This window comes from Leuciscus leuciscus, assembly GCF_965113295.1.
Source record: "Leuciscus leuciscus genome assembly, chromosome: 6".
Lineage (NCBI taxonomy): Eukaryota > Metazoa > Chordata > Actinopteri > Cypriniformes > Leuciscidae > Leuciscus > Leuciscus leuciscus.
Window position 1 is genome coordinate 2,017,267 of NC_138730.1, and position 26,670 is coordinate 2,043,936.

The 26,670-nt window shown below is 42.4% G+C and overlaps 2 protein-coding genes across 3 annotated transcripts in view; both read right to left on the reverse strand.

Moving 5' to 3' along the window:
- Positions 1–26,670, reverse strand: part of LOC309501906 (uncharacterized protein) — a 482,458-nt gene that overhangs the window by 111,243 nt on the left and 344,545 nt on the right. For both annotated transcript variants that reach the window (XM_082174162.1, XM_082174161.1), the window contains 5 exons: positions 25,012–25,185; positions 24,437–24,610; positions 24,033–24,206; positions 21,541–21,714; positions 20,683–20,808 (listed from right to left, as the gene is read on the reverse strand). In XM_082174162.1, the coding sequence (XP_082030288.1) occupies positions 20,683–20,808; positions 21,541–21,714; positions 24,033–24,206; positions 24,437–24,610; positions 25,012–25,185 (822 nt within the window). The remainder of the gene's footprint in view (positions 1–20,682; positions 20,809–21,540; positions 21,715–24,032; positions 24,207–24,436; positions 24,611–25,011; positions 25,186–26,670) is intronic.
- Positions 15,228–20,169, reverse strand: LOC309500475 (uncharacterized protein; the record flags this gene model as incomplete). The annotated part of the gene is made up of 4 exons (XM_082172087.1): positions 15,228–15,888; positions 15,967–16,326; positions 16,410–16,451; positions 20,136–20,169. The coding sequence occupies 4 exons, from the start codon at positions 20,167–20,169 to the stop codon at positions 15,260–15,262; spliced, it is 1,065 nt and encodes a 354-aa protein (XP_082028213.1). The 3' UTR covers positions 15,228–15,259.

Below are 26,670 nucleotides of genomic sequence, written 5' to 3' on the forward strand. Positions count from 1 at the left end.
ACATGTGTATTCTATGTCAATATCCGATATATGCCAATATCCAGGCCCAAAAATACAAGGAGTGATCCCACACTCCAAACACTTTTATAGTTAGGCTCCTCCCACTTCTGGAACATACCATTTATAACAAATGGTATTAACATGCAACCTATGCATCACACTATTAATTACAAAATGATGTCTAAACATTGCAAAGAAAAATGTCTGAGAAATGATAGTTTCCCTGATTTCCCCCTGTGATGTCACTGACAATGAAAGTGCCCTTTCTACTGGGCAATTAGAAGCTTTAAAATGGCAGCCGTCGCTGCAAATGGGTTTGCCAGTAGAGAGGTGACCCACAATGTGAGTATAACAGTATTTTATGTGTATATGTTAGTTTGTTACACGGGAAATAAACTGTTAACATTTGTAAAAGAGTTTGATGTGGCTTCTTTGAATGTTAAATCATATAACAAAACAAAACAAAACAAAACATTTAGCATTGAGACAAAACAAACAACCAACAAAAGAAAAGAAAATTATATTAAAAAAAACATGGAACTAAGCAGAGGGCCTATTACACCACCTAAACAGAAAAATAACCACACATCTAGTATACGATGTTATTTTGCCGGCATGTAGTGTGTGTGTATTGGTGTAAACTGTTTATGGGTATACATGCACTTCAGCAGTCATTTCAAAATAAAAGTATTTTTAGTCTTAGGTCACAGGCTATCTGTTTCATCTAGTTCATCTGCTTTAGTGCTGCACCGTGAGGCAGTTTCACGTCTGTTCTAGGTTTAGTTTACTTTGTTTTCATGTCTTTTATTTTGTATAATTCTCACAGTCCTGCTCCTCATGTGATCTTGTCATGTGCACCCCTGTTCATGAGACATGTTCTGATTGGTTCCTTGTTTCATGTGTCTCGTTTTCATTGGTTCATTGTGTTCAGGTGTTTCTTGTTTATTAGCAGTGTTGCCAGATGTACGATAATTATCGTATTTGTACGATAATTTTGACCTCTGTACGATCAATAATGGAAAAAATCGTATAATGTACGATCATTTCAGAACTGTGTGACACTTCAAATGATGGTCGTTGTAATCATAGGGCTTCTCATTGATCTAGCTGTGGATTCTACGTCTACCGGCCGGAAGAACGTGTAGAGAGAGGGAGCGAGCGAGAGACCTTGCGTGTGTGTGTGTGTGTGTGCTAGTGTGCCTCACGAAGCGCATACAAGGACCCAACCAATCAATTGTAAGTGCGGGAGGGCTTTTTAAATTTTAAATTAATTTGCTATATTTCAGATCAATATATTTGTTTCCTTAACAGTAGTTGATATGACGGACCACCTGTCAAAAAATGATTGATTGACAGGTGCCACGCCCCTTCCGGTGACAGGTCCCGCCCCTTCCGGTGACATGTCCCGCCCCTTCCGGTGTCCCGCCCCTTCCGGTGTCCCGCCCCTTCCGGTGACAGGTGTCCCGCCCCTTTTGACTTTTGATTGACAGTTTGACAGCTAGTTTTGACTTTTGATTGACAGGTTGACAGTTAGTATGACTTTTGATCATGTTTTGACAGCTAGTTTTGACTTTTGATTGACAGTTTGACAGCTTTTGATCATGTTTTGACAGCTAGTTTTGACTTTTGATGTCTTTTGAAGTCTTTTGAAGTCTTTTGAAGGCTTTTGATATTGACAGAAAGTGTTATAACAATATGTGATGGTATCTGACAGCTAGTTTGATGCCTTTTGAACATGACAGTTAGTGTTTTTGAAGCCTTTTGATCGTTTGAAGACACTGTGATTAAATAATACGTCATGGCTATATGACAGCTAGTTTTAATTGTTTGAAGACACTGTTATATATCAGGACCCCTCCCTCCCTCCCTCCCTCCCTCCCTCCACCCCTCCCTCCACATTCCTGAACAGTGTATATAAATGGGGTCAGTGTGTTCTACAACCACCAGAAAGAGAAACATGAGTTACATGAGCATGGACGGTTTATCCTCCTCCCCTCAATCTCCAGAGGCGGGGCTGAGCAGCAGGATGATGGAAAGTCTGACTATGGCGCCGAGAAAACCTTTCGGTCACATCCGTTTGACAAATTTTCTCCATGAAATTTCGGAATGGACTAAAGGCGAATTTATGATGTGTAGTAACCGTGTATTCGGGTACAAATTTCACAAACCAACTCGAGTTGTTACGCTCTACACCACTGACGGTGTGGGCGAGTTTCAGGCTGGGGAAGACGCGTGCGTGGTATTTCCTGAAAAAGACTGGTCTCTATTTTACAAATTTGTCTGGAGGGACCTGAACGACGGCGGCGAGGAGCCTTTGTACATCGCGGAGTGGGACGGGGCAACCCCGAATGTCCGGTACCGCGTGGTAGGTGACCATACTAAAAAGAAGCCGAATGATTCTGTTTACATATTCTGCTGTAAAGACAAGACAAAGCTCAACAACACACGGTTTGGGGCCGTCCTGCCTAACGAGCATCACGATCTGTATGAAATGCAATTTTTGTTCAAGTGGTGCGATCTGGATCTGCTGAATAGTGTTTTTTCAATCATCAACAAAATGTTCAAATGGTGCGACATGCATGACGAATACAACAAAATTAAAGTGCAGCTGTTCCACCCTGAGAGATGCGCGCGCAGCAGTACATACGCTCTGCCGTCCACGCCCATTCACTACAGCCATCATAAAGCTCGAAGGTCAGCCCCTCCCAAACGTCGTTTATAAATCACAGCTGAAGTGCTACAACGCCTCCCGCCCCCCTTTTACTACAACGACCATAAATTCCAGCGACCAGACCCTCCCAAGCAGCATTTATAAACCATGGCTGAAGACGGCGCTTCAGAACCCGCTCATGTGTGCAGCTGCGGGATCTCTTTCGGCGGCATTCTCGACGACAACGCTACCCTCCATACTCTGACTGACACCCACGGACCATCGGACCTCCACAAAGACTGGGCTCCGGCTAAAACTACCAAACGTCGCATAGACTTGGAATCGTGCTTTGAAAACGATTGGGCTCCGGGTAACATTATCAACCCTGAACCATCGGACCTCCAAAACGACTGGGCTCCGGCTAAAACTACCAAACGCAGCTTAGACTGGGATTTGGCGGTCGAGTGCGATTGCGGTTGCACTAAACCTTCACCTCCACCATCCAACAACCTGACTTACCTCATCAACCCTCGCAAAGACTTGGAATCGTCCGACGATGAATTCGACTGCGGTCCGGGTAACCATAACAAGCCCCAGAAAGACATGGAATTGTTCATCCAATGCGATTGTCCCCACGGGACAGCCAAAAATGTCAGGCTCCATAACGATCGGGAATCGGACGACACACCTAAAATCGTCAGCACCGTGTCTCTTGCTAATCATGGCTTCGACGTCACAGACGGATGTTTCAGTGACGTTGGATTCAAAATCATAAAAGCCGCGACCGTGGTTTTGCTGCAACATCTCATCGCCGACAAGCTGAAGGACGACTGCGAGGGATGTGAGATTGATCATCCCAGCCAGCTGCAACATTCCTGCCTGTTTGACCCTCCCAACTACTACTTCGACACACACTTTGACGAACTTTCAGGCAAGCTGTTTAAACCCTCTTTTCATTCCATCATCGCTACTCTCCTAGAACGGTGCGGGTTAAAATCTCAACCCCACCGTATTCAAGGAACAGTCGGGACTATTCTGCACGAATTAAAAGACGAACCATTCATCGCCGCTAAGCTAGAAGAAATCAGGGTGAGACTTCTGGACAAGCCCTGCAAGGAAATCATCTGCGACGTCGTCGATCTCTGGCAAGGTCTTCCAATCGTGAATGGCGAGTGACCAAGCCACCTCCAACATGGGTGCAGCCTGTAGCCTAAAGTGTTGTATGGAATTCATGTTTAAAGATCATTACAGACACCAGATGACCGATCTGATGAGCAAGATTATCATGGACGCATCCCACCCCGATACTCCGTGTTATGACACTGTGCGTGAGACAAATCTCAAGAAACATATGGTGCATATAAGAGGACTGGCTAATTCATGGGACGATTTGACGGACAAATGTGTTGACGGTAACGATCCACCCGGTGTAATGATAAAAGAGGTTCTAGATATGATGTGTGAATCACAATGCCCTCTTGGGATCACCGATGTGTTGTGTACTTGTACGTATGTGGCGGATGTGTGTACCGAGCTGGTAAAGAAATCAAAAGAATATGATGAGGATGATGAGGATGACGTTGTCAAAATTGTCGAAGTGATTCAAAACGTTGACAAAATCGTTGTAATGTATGTCGATTACATCCTAGATCGTAACATGATGGCCTGCCGCGACTTTCTTTTCTGGTTAGATTACCACTGACGTTATTATTACTATCCATTTTCTCTGTTTTACTTAGATTTTGTACTAACATCATTATATTCATTTTACATAGCCTAGATTTTGTACTAACATCATTATATTCATTTTACATAGCCTAGATTTTGTACTAACATCATTATATTCAATTTACTTAGATTTTGTGTGTTGTATTAATACCATTATATTCAATTTACTTAGTATTTGATTTATTATATGCATGTTTACTATCCTCTATTATAACCATTTTTACTTAGTGTTTGAATTATTATATGCATGTTTACTATCTTCTATTATATCCATTTGACTTGTATTATATCCTGTAACGTTTTTTAATAAAAGATTGATTCAAACCACTTGTACGCGTCATTCTTTTGCAACGGTTGAAACGGCAGCATGTCGGAGCTCATGAAAAAGGCTTATTATACACCCTCCAACCCCGGCTCTTTAGGGGGTAAAAAACGATTAAAAGATGCCGTCTTAAAAGATACCGGGGTCCGTCTAAGCGATAAACAGGTTTCAGAATGGCTGGCTGGTGAGGACGCTTACACATTACACAAAACAGCGCCTATAAAATACAAACGAAATAGAGTGGTGGTGTACGGGGTCGATACGCAGTTCCAGGCCGATCTAGTCGACATGATTGCCTACGCCAAGGATAATGACGGCAATAAATATCTGCTGACGTGCATAGACGTATTTAGCAAGTACGCCTGGGCTCGTGTGTTGAAGAATAAGAGCGGCGCCGAGGTTACTAGAGCGTTCGAGTCTATACTCGAAGAGGGCCGTGTGCCGCAGAAATTGCAGACGGATCAGGGAAAGGAGTTTTTTAACAAACAATTTCAAGATGTAATGAAAAAGCACGACATTAATCATTTCGCTACAGCTACCGATTTGAAAGCCAGCGTCGTGGAACGATTTAATAGAACGTTAAAAAGTCGTATGTGGAGATTTTTAACGGCTACAAATTCCCGACGATACATAGATGTTTTACAAGACATCATGCAGGGGTATAACACCAGTTATCACCGAAGTATCAGAATGAGACCTGTGGACGTCAACAAAGTAAACGAGGGTCAAGTGTTTCAAAACTTGTACGGCGATATAAAGAAGACAGCGAGACCCGTATTTAAATTCAAAGTCGGGGACGTCGTCAGGATTTCAAAAGTGAGAGGCCCGTTCGCCAAAGGTTATGAGCAGAACTACACGGAAGAATTTTTCACCATATCCGCGTGTATTCCTCGTCAACCCCCAGTCTACAGACTCACAGATTTTGATGGTGATGTCATTCAGGGGGTTTTTTATGAAAAAGAGTTGCAAAAAATAATTGTGAGTAAAAACAAATCTTTTAAGGTGGAAAAGATTTTAGGTCAGAAAAAACAAGGGAAATCTACACTTGTTTTAGTGAAATGGCTAGGGTGGCCTTCAAAATTTAATAGTTACATAGATAAAAAAACTCTGGTGGACTTACAATCTCCTTAAAACACACCGTCGTTTAACGGGTGAGATCATACGAGCGAAGGACCGCCATGGACGATCACGGGTTCTACGTCACGTTGCCGTGCAATGCATCGAGGTCGGTTTATCCTGAAAATCGCATATCCAGCTATACAACCAGGTTAGCAAAAGCTATAAACTTGAAAGGACAATGGGAGGTGGGACTCGCCGAAATCGAATATCCTAGAAGTTGGTATAACTTTAAGGATGAAGACGGGTATTTCACCCTACATACGGCCCCCGAAGATGCGGAATCGTTTAAAAAAGACTTATCCGAGTTTTTTATATCGACGAAATTATACATAAGAGGTGGGTACTACGCAAACATTCGTGCGATCCTCCGCGCGATAAATCAACTTCTCGCACCCACGGCCGTATTGCATCATGAGGAATTAAAAAACAAAGTGTTTCTGGTCGCGAAACCCAACATTTCAGTCAGCTTCCAAGGCAGACTCGCCACTATTTTAGGAATGATACCGGATGATGCTCTCGGACGCTCGGCCTACCATGAAGGAGCTGATTTTACTACGAGCGTCATCACGTACGCACCTCATCAAGCCGATATCAACGCCGGGTTCTACACATTGTACGTTTACACAGACATTATCCAATATCAAGCGGTCGGCGATTCTTACGTCCCCCTTTTAAGATGCGTACATATATCGGGAAAAGGCAACGAGACGGTCATTGCTAGATACGGCACCCCGCACTACGCATCGATCAGCAAGGATCACATCACCGACATCACCATAGAGTTGAAGGACGATCAAAACCACGAAGTACCATTTTCTTACGGAAAAGTCATCGTAAAACTACACTTTAAACCAAAAAATGGTTTATTATAAACCTGGAGAGACCGCGGACTATGTAAGCTACTACCAAAATCAGGCAGGTGGGGCTTTACCAGGCTATGCCGGGGGACGGGTTATGTATGGCGCGGGGTTAGGGGGTCTTTTCAGAGGTTTGTTCAGGATGGCCGTACCTCTGTTAAAAAGAGGATTTAGCATCGCGAAACCCCACCTAAAATCGGCCGCTAAAAATATAGTATCCGACGTCGTCTCAAACGTATTGACGCGTTCGCATAGCGATAAAGCTCAAGACGGATCCGGTCTGATGGTCATGGCCCGTAAGAGAATGACTAAACCGCCGGGTGTGAGGAGGCGGGGTCAATGGGGAGTGAAGAAGAAGAAGAAGAAAACAACGAGCGGATCAAACAAGCGCTCACTCGTACGTAGGAAGCGCAAGAAGTCTGTTAGTCGAAACGCGTCGGTCAAGAGAACCGTAAAAACCATATTCTAACATGGCGTTACTGCATCGTATGTCGGGAGAATGCATCAAGTCCGAGTTGGACTTATTTACGGTCCCGTTGACACAGACCGTTATTGAGAAAAACGGCTATTTAGAAGTAGCCCCATTATCGGCCATATCGGACTCTGCGCCATTGGAGTTTTTTATCGCAGGCAACGGCGATGATTATGTGGATCTCAATAACACGATGCTGTATCTACGGGTGAAAATCACGCAGCCTAACGGAGACGAGATTGCGAACCCGGCAAAGGTGGGGCTGATAAATTACCCGGGAGCGACTATATTTTCACAAGTCGACGTGACCCTCGGCGACCGGCTGATATCGCAAAGTTCCGGGACTTATCCGTATCGCTGTATCGTTGAGAGTCTGATCAACTACGGTAAAGATACGCTGGAATCTATTTTCAGCGCCGGACTGTTTCACAAAGACACAGCCGGTCACATGGATGTGCATGACCCCGCAGGCAATAACACAGGGTTGACCAAGAGAGCGGGCTACACCAGCCGAAGCAAGGAGGTGGAACTGCTCGCCCCCATACACAGCGATATATTCTTCCAGGAGAAATTGATGATTAATGGAGTTGACCTTAAGCTACGATTTATTAGAGCGAAAGATGAATTCTGTCTGATGAGGTCCGACGACGTGGCTTACAAATTAAATATACTGGCGGCTTCCCTATTTGTCAAGAAAGTTTCTGTATCACCGCCGGTGAGACTGGCTCACGCCCAGACGTTACTCTCGACAACGGCCAAGTACCCCGTCGATAGGGTCAGTCTAAAATCGTTCTCCATACCCGCCGGCTCTCGTGTTTCGAATCAAGAAAATCTGTTTTTAGGAACGCTGCCAAAGTCTATCGTTATCGGTATGGTCGACAACGATGCATTCACCGGCTCCTACACCAAAAACCCATTCGCGTTCAAACATTACAATCTGGAATTCCTAGCCGTCTACGTCGACGGGCAACAATACCCCGCCAAGCCTCTACAACCTAATTTCGAAGCCGGTTTGGCAGTACGCGAATATTATCAGTTGGCGATGACGACCGGGAGACACCTTAAAGATCAACCGCTCTGTATCGGCAGGAATGATTTCCTGAACGGATACACGCTTTACGCATTTAACCTCACGCCCGACGAAGACTGCGGTCAGCACATTTCCCTCATCAAGTCCGGGAATATCAGAGTCGAAGCTCGTTTCAGACAACCGTTGCCTAATACCATTAATTTAATCATTTACGCCGTATTCGACAGCATCATTGAAGTGTCTAACCGCCGACAGGTACTAATCGATTACTATTGAGAGATGAACACGCTACAACTGACCGCTATCTTGGATAAAATGGCATGCAGGACTCATTTTCTCGGCGTTCTACCGAGCGATCAACTACCCCAAAAACCGCTGAGGATCTTACCGTCGTTCTGCATCATTAATACCCACCCTGCTCGATTACCGGGTGAGCATTGGGTCGCCGTTTATTTAGCCCAAGAGGGGCCGGCTTGTTTTTTCGACAGCTTCGGCAATCCGCCCGACAGCCCACGCTTTCCGATCAGCATCAATAACTTTCTAGCCGCCAACGACGTCGACGTATTATATTCCGACAGACGCGTCCAGGATTATTCATCGGATACCTGCGGCCAGCACTGTGTGTTTTTTCTATATCATTTAGCCAGAGGTTACGACTATAACCATGTGATGAAACTATACACCGATGATTACATCAAAAATGATAAAATGGTGTCCCTCTTTGTGAAGAGATTAAGACCCTATGTTTGTAATGATAAAATGTTATCCTGCGTTCACTGTGTGCAGACATGTTTGACGTATAAATAAAAACTCTTAAAAACCATTATATTTCTTATCGTCTTTTATTTAATCATGAGATAAAATAGACATTAAAATTTCAACCATGCTCTTCGATCGATGACCGGTGATTTAAACACTGTGTCTTCGGACTCTGGAACCACGGGTCGTGAATATCTTCGTGCTTTTTTAGGAGGTCTAACACGGGGTGGGGAGGGGATGCCGGGTTTACTCTTTAGAGAGTTAATGGTGCGTCTGACCTGCTGATTCGGCACTGTAGAAAAAGGAATGTTTAATTCGGCAAAGGCGGTTAGAAACTCCGACCATCCTGGAGGTCTCCGGTCATCCCTAACCTTTTGCGGGGCCGTAACATTTTTTAACAAATCGAGCATGTGTGAACCTTGTATGGCTTTACCCCTGAACACAAACTCCCCCGATTCGTTCCACGTACTTATTCCTTTAGCTTTAGACATCTTGTCTAATATGTATCTGCTGTTTTTCACACTTTTCGAAGGTACATTCTTCAGAACTTCATCTACAATGTCCTCCCCCTCCGCTCTGCCGACTTCGACGTTAGCAGCAGCCGGTGGTTCATCTTTATGACCGGGGTCAGTATTGGGTAACGATAGCGTTAAAACACTGCTCTCACGATCGCCTTGTTTAACGATGGTCAAAAACCTGCTCAGGGTATTGGTGTAAAGTTTGACTTTTTCGTACGGGTTCAAATCGGTGCGTCGTAAAATATTTCTTATGGCATCATCCAAATCGTTCTCTACGGTCTGCTGAATGTTCTCACGAACATTTTCGCTCTTGATCTTATCCAGTTGATGGTGCGGGACTAAATACATCTTCTCGGCATACTCCATCCTATCGATTGGCTATCAAGCTCGAAAGAAACGGTACGGCGACGCTTAACAAGGGCAAAAGGAATCCACCCTTCTGGTTGAAGACTCGTTTCTTGGCCGCTAGGCCAATTTTTTTACTGGCTACAAATTTGATTTCGGCTTTTCTCTTTTTCAGTTTCCGGTACTGTTGTCGGTTGACCGGGATGGTACCGTAGAGGATGTTAAGTGCCACTTCACACAGCGCTAAAATGAATTCGTCGGACGCCGATTGTAAAATAAGACGTCGCTGTTTAGGATTGGCTTTATGTAGCAGTTTTAACACCGGTAGATGTTTACGAAGTCTGGCGGACATGGTGATGATTTATAGCGTTCTTCTTTTTTTCGGGATATAAACCACTTGACGGTCGGAAAGCAATCCTGTTCTGAGACGGTACTGCTCTGGAGTTTTTGCTTTATAGTCTATCATTAGGTAGCCGAAAGGTCGGTCGACCGCGTCGTGATAACACTCCATAAAGTATTTTGTGTTTCCCGGGTACATTTGACGTCCTAGCATCGCCACTTGATTGACGTCCCGAGGATTTTTAAACAGAATCATATAATTGGCGTTTAAGCTGATGGTTCGGCTGGACTTACCCTGTGCAAATAAATTTTGCACTATGTAAATAGCGCTGAGATTGCGGTGGTGGCAATATTGTGTAAAAACCCGTTGGAGTTCCAGGTTAGCACTAGCTTGTTCCATCAGGTCATCCACGATGAGAAGGTTAACCGTGGTGACAGGTAGTAAATCATCATCATTCAGACTCTGGGGTATTCCTTGCACAAATTTAATGTCGTACAATTGAAGTAAATCATCGTACAAAGTCTGCCAACAATCATACAACCAAACAATGTTTTCAATTTTCTTGGAAATGATATTCAAACCTTTTTCCAACAAAAGTTTTACAAAATAAGACTTTCCAGAATTGGACGGTCCAGATACGACACAACTGAAAGGATGTTGAAGTCTGAAATCAAAATCGGAAACATCCTGAGACCCTCTGTGCATCATCATCATCTGATCAGTAGCCATAAGGAAGTGTCGTGAAATCTGGTAGAAGTCTACGTTTATTATAGATCACCTTAAACCTTTTAACGACTGATTTGTTGTGCAATGTGAGAGACTTCTTATCTCTGATAATGTTTTCGGTCTGAGCCAGGATGTATTTGGTTCTATCGTGCGACGTCACATAGCTGTTAACCAGACCAATCAGGGATTCGAGACAGATAGCTCGGGAATTTTTAGCATTGAGCGTTATGCCCTTAGCTTTCATGCACACTTTACCTTGGGCCGTTTCAAAACCATACGATTTGGGTCCACTAGACGAAAATTGAGTTATATAATCATTATCGTCTAATTCGCTCGTCAGCTCCCCTAAATGATCACCCATAGGCGGCTCCCAGTCGCCGTCCCTAGACACGAATACAACGCTGTCTGTGTCAGAGTATAGCAGTCGGTCGCCGAGTCTGTCCATCAATTCGTACAATTCCAGTCGGGCGTGCGCGGTGGTAAAGGCCCCTATAAAAAGATTCACGTCGCGCGCCTTGCAAACATCCTCTTTGGGGGGTTTATGCTGGACGAGGGCTACGTCATCTGAGACGAATGAGAAATACGTCAACGTGTCGGTATTGCCAAAAACGATTCTGGTGAATTCTTCGGGATGGTTCACCAGAGTCGTTTGAGGTAAGTTCTGTCTTAAAGAGAAGCGTCCCCACAAACTATTCAAAAGTAGTTTGTTGATTGCCCTCTGGGCGGCGTTGTACTTGATCTTTTCGGGGTCGAGTTGAATCCCCTCTTTTTCAAAATACTCACGAATGTAAGTCTCTTTTTCAGCGTCCGTGACGACATTTGACGGGTAACCCGACGCTTGTTGTTTCAAACGCAAAAACGTTTTTACGTATTCGGCAAACAACGTGTCTGACCTCTCTGGAAAATGCCAAACCTCGTCTATCTTGGCCACCACATAACCCTTCTCGACGGCTTTTAAAAGCTCGATACTGACCCAACACCCAGAGAGCGATCTTTCCTCGTCCGTGTGGGCACAGCTCGTGGTCTGGTTTTGGTCGTGAGCGCAGGTTCTACAAAGCGGAAACATGAGTTTTCCTTGGCACCTGTAAGGGAGAACCGGGTGCAGTAATTTGTGGGGAGGGTACACGGTCGCTTTGATCAGACCGTAATAGTTTTCAATCGGTTCAAAATCTTTGAAAATGATTTGGGGGTGTTCAATCGGGTAGCTTTTCTTAGCCTGGCAGAATGGATAGAGACTGGTAAAGTCCAGATACCTTATTTTCTCATCCCCGGTCACTTTGTGATAGAGTTTATAGGCATTCGTTCGCCCGCCGTACAGTGCGTCTCGTGGGTTTAATCTCTCTGGGGCGGAATAATCGGTCATAAATTCTATCACAGAGGGATCTGTCTTTTTCATGTTGTTCCATTCGCATTCCCAAAGGACTTCGATTTGCAAACCGTACGCGTTCCGCAGAATTTCAACCTTATCATCAAACTGTCTCCTGAGAACCCCATAGGGTACTCCTGACAATGGGTGCTTCTGATGGGGTTCAAAGCGACAGCAGTGCCCGTGGAAGATACACCCCGCGTATTCTAAGCCGTGCCTGACACCGTCCTGCTCGTAGTAGCCGTCTAAAAAGTACTTACCGATCGATACTTCGCCGTGGTTTACGGCGTGGTGAACGTCCACGTTTCGAGTCTTTTTGACATACTCGAGCCATTCGATCGAACCGCTTGAGTAGGACTTATTCTGATGGACGTACGCTTTGTTATGCGTGAGGGCGAGCGTGTTTCTGGCGAGATAATGTGTTTTGAAGACCCCCATCGAACAGCTGGCGAGCGTCGTGAACCCAAAAGGGTCAAGTTCGGTGGATTGTATAAATGCTTCGCGGTATTTCATGCACCCTTCGCGCAGTAAGACGACGTCGTTGACGCCGTACGCGTACAGTTCTTTCTTGAAGTCAAACTCCTTACCCTGAACCGTGCGGTACCACGCATCGAATTTTTCTCTGTCTTTATCCGACATGTTATCGTAGCCGTAGAACTTTTTGCCGGGGTGTGGTCCGACATAGTTCTCATTTTCCGCCCTGTTGAAAAGATGGGGGAAGTAGCCTTTTTCAGTCGTCGTTAAGTCTAACGCGGCGGGCATTTTGGCAAGAGCCATAGGAATGAAAGAGTAACTATCGATGTATCGTTGTGCAAACGAGTCATCGTACATGAAAATTAATTTGCACCCTTGCATTATGACATCAATTGCAATCCCGGCTTTGCAAAAATACTCCAGAATTAGAAAGGCGTCGAATCTGGAGGCGTAATGAGCGATGAAGCAGTAGCCTTTATATCGGGGGTGTCTGAAGCGGTTGATTAGCTTAGCGATGCAGTCGGTACCCTGGGCCGTAAATTTCTCCCCTTTGAATGTGATGGCGCAAACAAAATTAGCCACGTGCCTACCATTGTCGTAACGCGTTTCAAAATCGTAGAAGATGTATTTCTCACACGTTTCCTTAGGTGCTAGGGGCTGTATGAAACATTGGTGCTCCCCCTCACCCGCAAGAATTTCGCGACAATGCACGCATTTGTCTGGGGCGCATTTGTGTTTGGTTTTCTTGGCGCCGGGTTTAGCGTTGTAACGTCTGTTACATAGTTTGCAGTATTTAATAGTATCACAAGAGGGGTATTCCTGACCGGAAGGTGGTTTTTTATGCATTTCGAAACAATAGCTGGATTTACAGTAACGCAAACAGTCGGGGCAGTGTATTGTTCTTTTAGGGAACGTGTAACAATCAGGGTCAAAACACACATTGCATACATGCTTGCATTGATGGTTTCTGCGACTGGTGTAAGATTTGTAGCAAAATGGACAGACGTAATCCGAGCCGATGAATGCCGTCAAATTCAGTATCATGTAGTAGTGATCATTGTGCAGATAAAGGAAAACCGTTTTTGGGTGGGGTTCGTCACAATTTTTGTACGTTTCTAAGACCATGGCATTAGATCTGTGAAACACAACGATTTTAATGTCTAGCGCTCGTTCAAACGATGCTATGTCGCTAAGAGCGATTCGGTCTTGGATTGAGAAGCCGACGCTGTTTTGGATGGCGGCAGCCAGTTTTTCTAACTCGCTCTCGGGTAATTGTGGCTTAAGAAAATGAGCTAGACAGATGGAGAAGCACAAATTATTTGAAATATTTGTGGGACAGAATAAACTCGTCTTTTTTCTTTTGATGACCTGATCAACAGCGATATCTATAAGTTTACGGCGAACGCCGCCTTGTCTGTTCATGGCTAGAGAAGCATCAATTTCAACGACATCGTCGGATAGTAACTGATTGTTGCTCTGTAAAACTTTTTCAAATTGGTCGAAAAGCGAATCCACGTCGTAATTATTACCGGGGGTTAAAACGGCGCTGACAGGTGTTTGTAGACTGGGAGCCGAGATGGTCATATTGATTACGGGAGCATGACCACCGATTTCTCTAGCGAAGGTTACAGTCTCGCTCAGCATGTCGTGTAAGTGGGTGTGATAAGAGGCTAAATCTGTAGAGTTAATCTCTCTCAGATTCATAGTCCTTCGCAATGTCACGCTATTGAAACGAGGTCGTGGTAAAACATGATATCCGTTAACGTCCCCACCCTCGCGAATCAGCGTATCAATGTCCGTACGGCTTAATCGAGTCTGTGTGGTAGGGTCAACATTACCTGCTGCGGATGTGGATGGTTGTGAAGTATCATTTGCGGGAGGATGCTCTGTGTGGTCGCAGTCAGGATCAGCGGCAGGATGCTCAGGGGGTTGGTTGTTTAAATCCCCGCCGTATTGTACAACAGGATCGTTGTCTACGTTTAGCACATGATCGAACATATTCATATTTGGATTTACGGCTAATTCAAAAAGATCCAAATTAGCAGGGGGTTGTGAAGATTCTAGATTAAACAAATACTGTTCTGAAGAATCCAGAAACATTAAAAGTTCGTCCGGCAGCATACTTAGCATTTCAATCTCGTCCGGCGACAGCTCTGTGTCGTCTGCGCCAAAGCTTTTTGAATCATCCATTTTAGATTTCAGACCAAAACATGAAATGTAAAAATGTAAAAATCACAGGTTATATGTAAAACAGCATAGATGAAATATGTAAAAAGTATAAAAACAAATCAAAGCATACATGGAATCACAGGTTATATGTAAAAAGTGTAGATGAAATATGTAAAAAAATCACAGGGTATGTGTAAAAACAAATCAAAGCATACATGAAAATCATAGAATATAAAAAATCAAAGCATACATGGAATCATAGAGTATAAAAATCAAAGCATACATGAAAATCATAGAGTATATGTAAAAAGTACAGATGAAATATTACAAAATCATAGAGTATACTAGATGATAGGTAAAGAAAAAACGGCTACAACCGTAAATTTACTCCGCTGTTTCATCTAGGATGACGAGTATGAGATGATGGATCAAAAGCACCAGCTCACGATGGTATTCGGTGAACATGCGACCGCTTCTATCAAAATCCTCACAGATGGCTGCCTGCATACTTTGGATACGTCTGAATATTTCATCGGACAGATTTTGAATAAAGCGATCCTGTGTGTCAAATCGGCTACGTGTCTCGAGGTGATAGGCCCGAAGCTCACTGCGCAATGCGTCTAATCTGCTACGCGTTTCGGTTTGTGTCTCACTGCGCAGCGCAATCAATTTGGTGATTATATCGTCTTGTACGTCACGTAGCTCAATGTATTTGTTGTTTATATCAACCTGTGCGTCACGAAACTCTTGGCCTAATGTCTCTATTGCATTAATGAGCCTACGGGTCAGAGGACTATCGTCGAGTGGTTCGTCAGTCGGGTGAGGCGCAGCTGGCACTTCTTCAACATCTATGTCTTCTTCTTCTTCCGGCGGTGAGTGAAAAGGATACGGTGATTGATCAGCGTTTGTGGTTGTCACCTCATCATGCTCGCTTGTCCAAGAACTCTGTTCCCAAGCGATGCGTTGAGGCGTATTCCAGCTAGTTGCGGTGTCAGGGCTTCTACCGGACCCAGCTGTGTAGAAATATAACACAAAATCTTAATGGTATAGCTCAATTTGAGTTTAAATACAAATAATGTTGATAGTCTTACCATAAAGAAATAGGCTGTCAAGACTCGTCGCAGGACTGTTCGGTGGCGTCGAGCAGAGAGTTCTCCTGTCAGGACTACTCTCAGGACTGATCGCCGGGGTAAAACGAGCAATTTTTCTTTCAGGACTGTCTGGTGGGGTAGAACGATCCGTTTTTCTAGTCTTCTTTCTCAAAGACTCTCCACTTGGTCCGGGGATCTGGTCTATAGCCGCGTCGTTAGGAACTACGTGATCCTCAGCATGCGTCGGAGTGGGCTCAGGTACGGAGTGGGACCTATCTGTTACAACGACGGTGAGGTCTTCATTCTCTTCTTGAGCGGTGTCAAGCGGGTAGCCGGGTTGAGTAATAAAATGAATGAAATCTGAAATAAATTAATTAATTAATTAATTAGATTTCTCATAAACATTAAGAATAACATTACGTCGGCGATGGGTCTTGTTTTACCATCCGTTGCGCTGTCTGCATCAATCACCGGAGTAGCTGTTGCTGCGAATTAGAAAAAAGAGAGAGAGAGAGAGTGAGAGAGAGAGAGAGAGAGAGAGAGAGAGAGAGAGAATTAAAATACGTTCATTTTATTTATTTATAAAAAAAAAAAAATAAAAAAAAAAAAATTTTTAAATTTAAAAAAAAAAAAAAAAATTATTATTTATAAAAGAATAGAAAAAGATCAGTCCTCACATGCATCCACAGCATTGCTTTCAATATTTGCACCTGGGAGGGAAAAAAGCCTGTTATGAATGGAAACAGTTGTGAGTCATTTTATATGCTTGACAGACAGGCAGATGCTGAAAAAAAAATTTCATTAAAAAATAAAAATTATATATATATATATATATATAATTCAACATGTTATATCACTATAACAGACTGTTATAGTACACCGGGGGCTAGGGGGCACAATTTCACCATAACAGGATGTAATTTTAACTCCGTGGCGCTAGGGGGGCACAATTTCACCATAACAGGATGTAGTTTTAACTCCGTGGCGCTAGGGGGCAGAATTTCACCATAACAGGATGTAGTTTTAACTCCGTGGCGCTAGGGGGCAGAATTTCACCATAACAGGATGTAGTTTTAACTCCGCAACAGCAGGTGGCGCCGGAGAGCTGATTAGTGCTTGTATCAAAAACATGCTTGGGATGATGTGTTTAAGACAGTGGCTAAAACAAGCTTTTATGTTTTCAAATAATCTGCCAATATTTCAAAAACAAACCGATCTGCCTTGTGAAACAGATACACATCGAAACTAGTGTTTGATAGAGCATATCAAGCACATTTAAGAGCAGTTAGCAGCGTAGCATGAGCTGCCAGCTACAACCATGCATTCCTAACCGGGAGCGCTAACAGGAGCGCGGCACTGTCTTAGTAAAATAGACATGGATAACGCGATGGCAAAACATCGATTTAATGTAGGCAGAATTGATCAAATATACATAGTAAACAGAATTGTAGCATGGCTGCTAAGCAGCTATGCTTAGCAGCTAAGCAGTCACCGGACACTTCCTTGTCCGTCTTTTCATAATAAAAGCCGCGCAATGGTGAAAAAGTATCACAATATAATGTTTTCTGAAAAACATATACATGCCAAACAAACTATACATGCCAAACAAAATATATAATTTTCTGAAAACATATACACTGCAAACAGAATTGATATTGATCATAGAACAGTATGTTAAAAGCAGTGAAGCATACTACGAAAAGCCAGCGGTTTCAAAATAAAAGCGCGGTTAGAATATGACTTTTGCTGCAATGAAATAATGACTTGTGTCTCAAATGATGTTTTAAATAAAACATCACTGCAGATAGAACAATCCTGACAAAACATTTATATTAAACTGTTCTATAATATATTCTAAAATAATAATGAATGAGTGTTTAAAATACATAGATTATGTTTTTAAATAAAACAGTGTTTAAAACACTATACCAAGAATGAATGATTAAAACAGTAATGCAGATTTTAGTTACAGCAGGTATAAAAATTATTTGTGATATGATTTAAAACAGCATAATAAATGTTGCAGATTTTTATACACCATACTTTATCATAAATTAATAAAGTAGATACACATATCTGTATCAGCAGATCAAATTACCAATAACATGTTTAAAACACTAATGAATTATACTTGTGATATGGTTTAAAACAGCATAGCATAATAAATATTGTAGATTTTAAAATCATATTACTGTAGCATCATAGCATAAAATATAGAGAAAAAAAAATACTCACCGTTTTGCATTTTTGATGACCCAGAGAGAGAGAGAGCTGAGATGAGCAAAAGTGTGTCCAAACTTTGATGATTATGCCCAGAGGATGAATGCCAGCTGTATATATTGACCATGACAAGTATTGGAGAAAAACGCTATTGTGTGTCCAATAGATGGCGCCATTGCATTATGAATTTTGGTACCTTATCTGTGACTTCAGTGTCTTATCAAAGCCTCACGGGCTGTATTTCATGCTAGACTCCCTACGGATGAGATAACCGGTTCAATAGATTATAATTGGACAATAAATGATTAGCCAACACACTAGCCTTTGTTTTTGAGAGACATTATGGCCTTGTTTATTTTAACTAAACGTACAAATCTGTGTGACTCTCACACACACATACACAGATGCGCGCTCCCCACACATACCCTTTGGTTGGTGCTTTGAGAGACTCAGATCTTTATATTCTTTTAAAGAACCAAATGGTTTTTCAACGTTTGTGTGAGATAAACTTCCACAGTTTTTCAACCTTAGTTAAATGATCATTAGAACAGTATGTTTTTTCAACTTTAGTTTAATTGACACGATCATTATTTTAAAGGATAGAATGTTTTTTGTACGACATTGTTTAATCACAGTGTCTGAACAGCACGTTTCAGATGTCAGAGCTCAAAAGGGTGGCAGGGGGGATCCCGTGACACACACACACACACACACACACACACAGAGAGAGAGAGACGCGCGCGCGGCCCACAGACGGTGCTTTGAGAGACTTATTGCAAATTTTTTTATGACTCCATTTTATTTAAACTTTTTGAGTGAGGTTTTAGTAAGATCTTTATTTTATATTCTTTTAAAAGAACTGAATGGTTTTTCAACATTTGTGTGTGAGATAAACTTCCACAGTTTTCCCCTTATCAGTTTCACAGTACAGCCCGGATACGCTCAGGAATATGTAGGGAGGATCGTGTGTGTGTGATACCAACTTCAAAAACACACACACACTCACAGACACTAACTGTCATGTTCAAAAGGCTTCAATAGGCTTCAAACAATTAAAACTAGCTGTCATATAGCCATGACGTATTATTTAATCACAGTGTCTTCAAACGATCAAAAGGCTTCAAAAACACTAACTGTCATGTTCAAAAGGCATCAAACTAGCTGTCAGATACCATCACATATTGTTATAACACTTTCTGTCAATATCAAAAGGCTTCAAAAGCCTTCAAAAGACTTCAAAAGACATCAAAAGTCAAAACTAGCTGTCAAAACATGATCAAAAGCTGTCAAACTGTCAATCAAAAGTCAAAACTAGCTGTCAAAACATGATCAAAAGTCATACTAACTGTCAACCTGTCAATCAAAAGTCAAAACTAGCTGTCAAACTGTCAATCAAAAGTCAAAAGGGGCGGGACACCTGTCACCGGAAGGGGCGGGACACCGGAAGGGGCGGGACACCGGAAGGGGCGGGACATGTCACCGGAAGGGGCGGGACCTGTCACCGGAAGGGGCGTGGCACCTGTCAATCAATCATTTTTTGACAGGTGGTCCGTCATATCAACTACTCTTAACATTTTAACTTTAACTTTATTCTCATCTGAATTATAAATAATTTATTTCTGTATAAAATAATACTACCATTAAAAACACATTTGATTTTCTTTTTTGATCAATGTAGAATGTGTAACTTAAAAATAAACAGATTAGTCCTCTGTTTGAGGACAAGAAATGAAAACCAATGCAATATGATGAATGTCCAAAAGATGAGATAATTTTTGCTTTTAAACAGCGTGTGTGATTTTGGTTGTGACAGTTTTACAAGAGTTTACAGTTTGACAAAATCAATAAGAGACTATTGACTACTATTATTCCGTTTAATTATACTAATGTCTAATTAAAACGTCTACAAATGTATAAAACTGATCAGAGATCAGGTAAAACCCACAAACCCTTGTTCAATCTCAGTGAATCTGGATGATTCATGGGTTCACAGAGATCATCGCCCCCTAGTGGTGAACCACTGACATTTCTAAACGTTTGGAAAAAGTTATGACGTAACGAAGCCTCGTTTACTGAAATCACGTGACTTTGGCAGTTTGATACACACTCCGAACCACTGATTCAAAACAAAAGATTCGTAAAGGCTTCATAGCTTCATGAAGCGTGTTTCGAAAGCACCCATCACTAGCTTTCAGTCAACTTACCTTCAGTGGATCTTATTACAGGCAGATACTGATCACAGACTTTTAAAATGCACTTATTCAATTTTTACAAGTTACAGTATATGCTGCAACAAAATTAGACATTTGTGAAATACAAAGATTAAAATGAAAGCAGTTATGAACATTTCTGATCCTGATGTCAGAAAAAAACATTGTTCTACAGTAACTGCAATAATTATTGACCCATGATCAAACTGTCTGTCTGGAAATATTGTCATCAGCTAACATTACAACTAAAAGTAAAGTATATTATAAATAAATGAGCAATACTCACATCAGTGTGTTGAGTTGACAGTGTTTATCCTGCAGTAGAGCAGCGATCTGATTCACTCCTGTGTCTCCTAGTTTATGTTCACTCAGATTCAGCTCTCTCTGGAGTAACGGGTTTTTACCCACAACTCTATTAACATTAATATTTATTAATTAATATTTAATTATTGTTTTAAAGACAAGCTTAAGTTAGTTATTTAGATGTCAAATTTTTCTTTACACATTTAAATACACAAATAAATATATATTTATTTGTAGATTTAACTAGAGCAACACTCAGTCCTAAAGCAAACTCATAAGAAGAGAAACGTCTCACAGAGCAGAAGGGCAAAAGCTCACTAGATCTTGATTTTCAGTATGAATACAGAGTGTGAAATTAAGATATTTCTGGCTTTTAAGCAGGAGGAGTGAGAAACGTCAGCACAGAGAAAACTGGCTTGTGAAACTGCATGTTTGTGAACATCTGGAGACTCATAGACCTGCTGTAGAGAGATGCAGTGAATCTGGGCTTGATGGAAAACTATTGTGTTCAGAAAACTATTTCATTAAAAGGTTATCTAGAATTAATAATGAGAAGTGTGCACAATACATGTTAATTATCAAGGTATACTCCAGAATAGCAGCTCATACACTTAACGTACCATAATAAAATAAAACATAATGTCTATTTTGACCTGTAGCTCGTATCACAACTAAACTGTGTTGACAGTCAAATCCTCATGACAGAACCTGCAGATCTGATCTTGATCATTTTGATGCAACAAATTGTCCAGCTTATTATATAAAAAATATATATATATATTAGTTATGAATATTTAGCCTGCATATAGCTAATTTAGTTAATTATTTGATCCTGTCTCACCTCAGCGTCTTCAGTTGACAGTCTGGATCCTGCAGTAAATCATTGAGCTGCTTCACTCCTGATTGCCCAGGATAATTTCCTGTGAGATCCAGCTCTATCAGGTGTGAAGGGTTTGATCTCAGAGCTGAAGCCAGAGCTTTATAACCTTCTTCTGTCGCACTGCAGTTAGAGAGTCTAGAACAGAGAGGAAAACATTCAGCTGATTAATCAGTTAAACCTGAACAATATAAATCTGAATGATCGCTCTTCCAGTTGCCTTTACAATAAGGAAGCCTCTCTTTCTGGTGGTCTACGGCACATTCAGTGGTATTTCACTGGCGTATTGCATGGATAAGTGCAGTGATTCCCTCCTGGGCGCTTCAGCATAAAGAGCAGTTTCCCTAAAAGAGCAAAACTGATGTAGAGCGTCTTTTTAAAGATGCCTTTCCGTCCGTGTGTTTCTGGATACGGTTGTTCCCTGTCCTCATCTGATGGCCACAATCTCACATGTCTGGGCCAAGACTGTGCTGAGATAGTGTTTGTGGATGGTTCATGTCCTCACTGTGAGAACAGGACCATGTTGACACTGCGGTCGTGACTGTCCTTCCTCGTGAAGGCTAGAGTATCTCTGCTGTTACCTAGCACTGCCTCTGCACAAAGCAGAGCTGCCAATATGGTTAACACTCTAGGACAGTGTTTCCCAACCAGTGTCAGGTGTGCCATGGAAAATTAGCAAATTCCCCCAAAAAAGTAAAAATAAATGCTACAAATAAAAATATATTATCGCACTATCGTGCCGAAACCTTGTATCTCTTTTTCGTTATTGTTTTATAAAATTAATGCTATTGGTCATCCTTTATGTCTGTGTGTGGGTTTTTAAAAAGATTTAACCAATATAAAGCATTTACAAGAGGTTGTGAGTAAACCATTGGCTCCTCAAACTGTCAGTCAAACCTCATAACTCCATCCCGCCTCCATTTAGACTGTGCCGTGCGCAGTTCGGAGATCCCTGGTTATTTGCAATGCAAGGGTAAATAAAGAACTGATGCTTGTGTAAATAAAGTTTTCTTTAATCAAAAAACACTATGTCCATAAAGGCTAATGTTTTTTTGTTTTTCTTTGAAGAGCGGAGAATAGTCTTTGCTGTGTAGTTGAAGCAAATATACTGTTTGTGCATAGCGCTTCATGTTCTGTATCATGAGATTGTAATCGTGAAATTTCAACAAGAAGAAAACTGAGCTCCTATAGCTACAATAAACTTTATATATTGTACGTTGATGAAAACGTAATGAGATGCACATACTACCTCAGATGCGGCTGTTCCAGTGACAGACAAAATATGTCATACGCTGGTCAAAAACCTTGTAGGCTTACTCAATTTGAGCTTGATTTTCATAAAATGTTAATATTATAATGACACGTGGAAGTGTCTGACCATAGCTATATAAAGCCACATTACAAACTTCGACGACAGTGTTTAATTAAATAGGAGGTTTCCGCCTGACAGCGACAATATGTAAATCTGTTGTTTTTTCACCATTTTTTCGTTTTTTCAAATCAACGTCATACTATGAACTTATTGTGGTCCTCCTGCTCAAGTTTCCCATTAAATGTGAGTACTAATTTTAATATAAAATCTAGTTTTTATATGCCATTTGAAGCAATGCATGTTTGTGCAATTTTGTTAGCCTATATTTTTATATAGTGGTGTGCCATGGGATTTTTTACTTATCAAAACTGTGCTGTGGCAAAAAAAAAAGGTTGGTTTAACACTGCTCTAGGAGACCTGAGGCTCACAGTGGGAGTGTTTCCCTGTGGTCCTCCCGCTCCACTGGCCTGTCGTGTGCCGTCGAGGTGCCGGGTGATGGTGAGGGGTGTTTGCTTTTCAAATCAACAATGGAGTTTAAAAAATACGACAGATGGACCGACGATGAGATTCAAGCTTTATTAAGCTTATATGAGGAGGACGAAATCCAGCGGGAACTGGAAAGTCACACACAATCCTACGTCACCGGACTAATTTGCCTAATCTTCACTGTATTTTAGACTGCGATGGAAAAACACAGACAGCAACTGGTCTGGGGGAAAAAAGATCCTGGGACAGATTGTTCTGGGTAATTTCAGTGGAAACACGGCTTTAGATGATCATCTTATTGAAGAGCTACAGCAGCATTTAGTTTCCAATAGTCTGTTTTAAAACCCTAGTTCTGTGTCACACTAGTTCTGTGTGCTGGAAGACACTGTTTCTTCTCTTTCATTTTTAACTATTTATTTGACATCTCTCTTCTTTATTCTCTGTTGAAAAGGCAGATTTCTGCATGTACACAATCAGTACATTGTATCAAATGCTGGAAATAAACAATTACTAACTAGATAAAAAACACATCAAAATGTGAGCAATAGGGGAAACCCAGAAAGTGCACTGCTATAAACAATGAAACATAAGCCCTGCTGTCTTCAGATAAATAAACTTCAGTCACACTGTAATTGTTGTACAGTATAATGATACTAACTGTAGTTTCTCCAGCTTGAATTGTGGGTTCATCAGTAGATCACTGATGTTTTTCACTCCAGAGTCTCCTAGTTTATTCTCACTCAGGTCCAGCTCTCTCAGATGTGACGGGTTTGATTTCAGAGCTGAAGTCACATCAGAACAACCTTCATCTGTCATATCACAGTCACTTAAACTACATTAGCAGAGAGAGAGAAGAAAATAAGACAGATGAAAAGAAAACTCTTTATTCTGTAAAGTCACATCATCTTTATAAGCAAATAAAACAGAGGAAGAGAGATCTTCATCTTTATTTCACCAGATCACAAAATACTAAGTTTGCACAAATACAATGTTAAAGTGTTTTAGTTTAAACTGTTGAAGTGATTTTAAGCATTTTGATTCTTGTATGTGAATGTGACTGACCTCAATCTCTCCAGTTTACAGTGTGAATCCTTCAGTGCGTCACATAAGTGCTTCACTCCTGTGTTTCCTAGTTCATTCTCTCTCAGGTCCAGATCTCTCAGGTGTGACGGGTTTGATTTCAGAGCTGAAGTCAGGATGAGACTCTGTTTCTCTGTAATACTGCATTCACTCAGACTGAAGACAGAGAAATAACAATAGTTCACATCTATGATGATCATCTTATTGAAGAGCTACAGCAGCATTTAGTTTCCAATGGTCTGTTTTAAAACCCAGTCACACTAGTTCTGTGTGCTGGAAGACACTGTTTCTTCTCTTTCATTTTTAACTATTTATTTGACATCTCTCTTCTTTATTCTCTGTTGAAAAGGCAGATTTCTGCATGTACACAATCAGTACATTGTATCAAATGCTGGAAATTAAACAATTACTAACTAGATAAAAAACACATCAAAATGTGAGCAATAGGGGAAACCCAGAAAGTGCACTGCTATAAACAATGAAACATAAACCCTGCTGTCTTCAGATAAATAAACTTCAGTCACACTGTAATTGCTGTACAGTATAATGATACTAACTGTAGTTTATCCAGCTTGAATTGTGGGTTCATCAGTAGATCACTGAGGTTTTTCACTCCAGAGTCTCCTAGTTTATTCCAGCTCAGGTTCAGCTCTCTCAGGAGTGACGGGTTTGATTTCAGAGCTGAAGTCACATCAGAACAACCTTCATCTGTCATATCACAGTAGCTTAAACTACATTAGCAGAGAGAGAGCAGAAAATAAGACACAAGAAAAGAAAACGTCTCGGTTACGTATGGTAACCCTCGTTCCCTGAGTCCAGGGAACGGAGACGCCTCGTCGGGGGAGTTCCCCTGACGAATTGGGATCACGCTAGGGAGCCAATTGCCTTCGAGAGAGTTAACAACGAGCCAATGAAAGAGAAACTGAATTGGCATGCAATATTTGCATTCCGCGGCCCGCCTACCAGCGCGGGTATAAAAGGCGGAAGTAAACATTGCGCAATGCTTTTCGCTGAGGAGCCGAACAGTGTCCAGTCCTCCGCGAAGGTACAGCAACATGGCGACGGGACGAGGCGTCTCCGTTCCCTGGACTCAGGGAACGAGGGTTACCATACGTAACCGAGACGTTCCCTTTCGTCAGCAGGGAACTCCGACGCCTCGTCGGGGGAGTTCCCCTGACGAATTGGGATCCCTACCAAAACGCCATGGTGCTGGCCCCTTCCAGCGCCCAGCTAAGCTACCCTGCAGCAGTTTCCAGAATTTTTGCGGGAGCTAGCTAGGGAATCACACTGCTGTTCCGCAAGACCCAATCAGTGGATATTGGATAACACTGGGAAAGCGTGCCCGTCCCCAAGGAAAATAATAATTGGGGGGGAACGCTGCGGAAGCTGAGGCAGCCTAGAGGAAGGCCCTCAAATACACACATGTACTAACCACGCAGGGTAGTGAAACATATGGCAGTCCTTGAAGGTAGTCCCAGTCCGGAGGAGTGAGGAGCGTACTCAACAGGGACGACAGAATGAGTCTGTCAAGGGGAAGACACGGCTGAACTGCACGTGGCAATCATGGGTCGCCGCAGGGACCACTAGAAAAAGGCACCCAGTCTACTAGCAACTCCTTACTGAAGGTAGCAGACCTGGTGCCGGCGGTCCGCAACGCCTGACACCGGAGGGGGTGGAGGAGGATCTCCCGAGGTTAGCCGTTTGTTGGGTAACCAACGGAGCAAAAAGACGCACGTATCCGCTCATGGAATGGCGTCGCAAGCCGACACACCTATTCCCTCTAATTACTGGCCGTAGCAAGTACTCGGGAGGAAACAGGTTCCACACGTAGGCTATAAAACCTAGCGAACGTGTTCGGTGTCGCCCAGCCCGCAGCTCTACAAATGTCTGTTAGCGAGGCGCCTTGTGCCAAAGCCCAGGAAGCGGCAACACTCCTAGTGGAGTGAGCCCGCAACCTGGGTGGGCAGGGCTCACCCTGGGACTTATAAGCCCTGGTGATAGCATCCACTAGCCAGTGGGCTAACCTCTGCTTGGAGACAGCCTTCCCCTTCTGCTGGCCTCCATAACAAACAAAGAGCTGATCTGAGGTCCTGAAGCTTTGCGTTCTGTCTATATAAACCCGGAGGGCCCGGACGGGACAGAGAAAAGCTAGGGCTGGGTCTGCCTCCTCCTGGGGCAGCGCTTGCAGGTTCACCACCTGGTCCGCGAAGGGAGTG